General features: G+C 55.6%; 1 protein-coding gene across 1 annotated transcript; it reads right to left on the bottom strand.

Moving 5' to 3' along the window:
* Positions 1-608: 608 nt before the first annotated feature.
* GPR3 (G protein-coupled receptor 3) lies at positions 609-1,535 on the bottom strand (the record flags this gene model as incomplete). The annotated part of the gene is made up of 1 exon (XM_009319168.1): positions 609-1,535. A coding segment is annotated over one exon (927 nt), but the record flags the coding sequence as incomplete, so codon positions are not given.
* Positions 1,536-1,539: the final 4 nt, after the last annotated feature.

Below are 1,539 nucleotides of genomic sequence, written 5' to 3'. Positions count from 1 at the left end.
CCCTCCGGCAGCACCCTCTGCCCAAAGGCAGTGAGCACTAGAGGGCAGCAAGCCCCAGCGCTGGGAGGGCGGCATTAAAATCATACGAAATAATAATTAAAAAATAATAAATAAACGGATGGACAGCTGGGAGAAGGGGATGGGTTTGAGTCCCTCCTCCTCTGGCAAGCGAGTCTTCCCCCCCCCCTTCCCCAAACGTACAAAATATATTTTAACTATCTGAGGTAAATAACGAGGCTGTAAAAAAAGCAAGAGGGGAGCGAACGTTCCCGGTATCGCCCCCCCTTAAAAAAATAAAGCATCATAAATAGTTTTAAAGAAAATATGAGGATCTCCCCCCCTCTCTCTCACACGCGCACGCATAAATATAGATTATATTATGGATAAAAAATATGTTTTTCTCTCCCGTAAATTCAAAAAGTGGAAAAATAGGGGAAGAGAAGGGGTTGTGCCCAAAAGGACGGGGCTGGGAAGAGCTGCTCGATTCTGAGAGCTCCTGCGAGGTGTCTCTGGGGGTGAAAAGGGGAAAAAAAGAAAACCCCCCAACCGCAATCGGTAAGGGAAAGGTGCAGAGAGGCTGGGGACGCGCACACACACACACACACGTGTCAGACGTCACTGGGGGAGCGGGACCGGAAAGGCATGGTGGAGGAGAAGCAGCCGCAGCACACGGTCCACAGCACTTTCTGGATCTCCTGGTTCCTGAAGGCGTAAATGACGGGGTTGATCATGGAGTTGTAGGTGGCGGGGAGGAGGGTGACGTAGGTGTAGAGGGCCGGGTAGCTGTAATCCCCCAGGAGACAGTAAATGGCGAAGGGCAGCCAGCACGAAGCGAAGGCGCCCAGGATGACGGCCAAGGTGGCGATGCCTTTTCGGGTGGTGACGTAGTGGGAACCGGCCAGGAAATGTCTCTGGACGGCGATCTGGTGGGCGTGCCGGCAGACGATCTTACAGATCTGCACGTAGAGCTGGAGCATCACCGCAAAGACCATGAAGAAGGAGACGGAGAGGATGATGAGGTGGTTCTTCGTCAGGGGCTTGACGATGCTGCAGGCGGAGGGGTCCTTCAGGCAGTTCCAGCCCATGATGGGCAGGAGCCCATAGCAGATGGAGGCTCCCCAGGTGAGGATCAACATGATGTAAGTCCTGGTGACCGTCCCCTCCGAGTAGTAGGTCAGGGCGTTGTAGAGGGACAGGTAGCGGTCGATGGTGATGGTCAGCAAGCTGCTGACGCTGGCCGTGAAGGAGGTGACCAGGAGCCCCACCGTGAGCAGGCTGACCGCCTCCGACGGGATGAAGTAGACAAAGGCAAAATGCAGGATCAACCCCAAACCGGCCAGGAGGTCGGCTGTGGCCAAGCTGCCGATGAGGAGGAACATAGGAGCCCGGAAGGTCGGGGCGTAGAAGATCACCACCACCACGATGGCGTTCTCGCAGGAGATAATGGTCCCGGAGATGCAGAGGACGACGGCCCACGGGTTCAAGGCGAGGGGTTGTACCACGGACTCCAGGTCCAAGGAGCTGCTGCTCCGTTCCTGG

This window comes from Pygoscelis adeliae, unplaced genomic scaffold (assembly GCF_000699105.1).
Source record: "Pygoscelis adeliae isolate BGI_AS28 unplaced genomic scaffold, ASM69910v1 Scaffold1132, whole genome shotgun sequence".
In the NCBI taxonomy this organism is placed as follows: Eukaryota; Metazoa; Chordata; class Aves; order Sphenisciformes; family Spheniscidae; genus Pygoscelis; species Pygoscelis adeliae.
The sequence above is the reverse complement of the archived record's forward strand: the minus strand, read 5'-3'. Positions and strand labels throughout refer to the sequence as shown.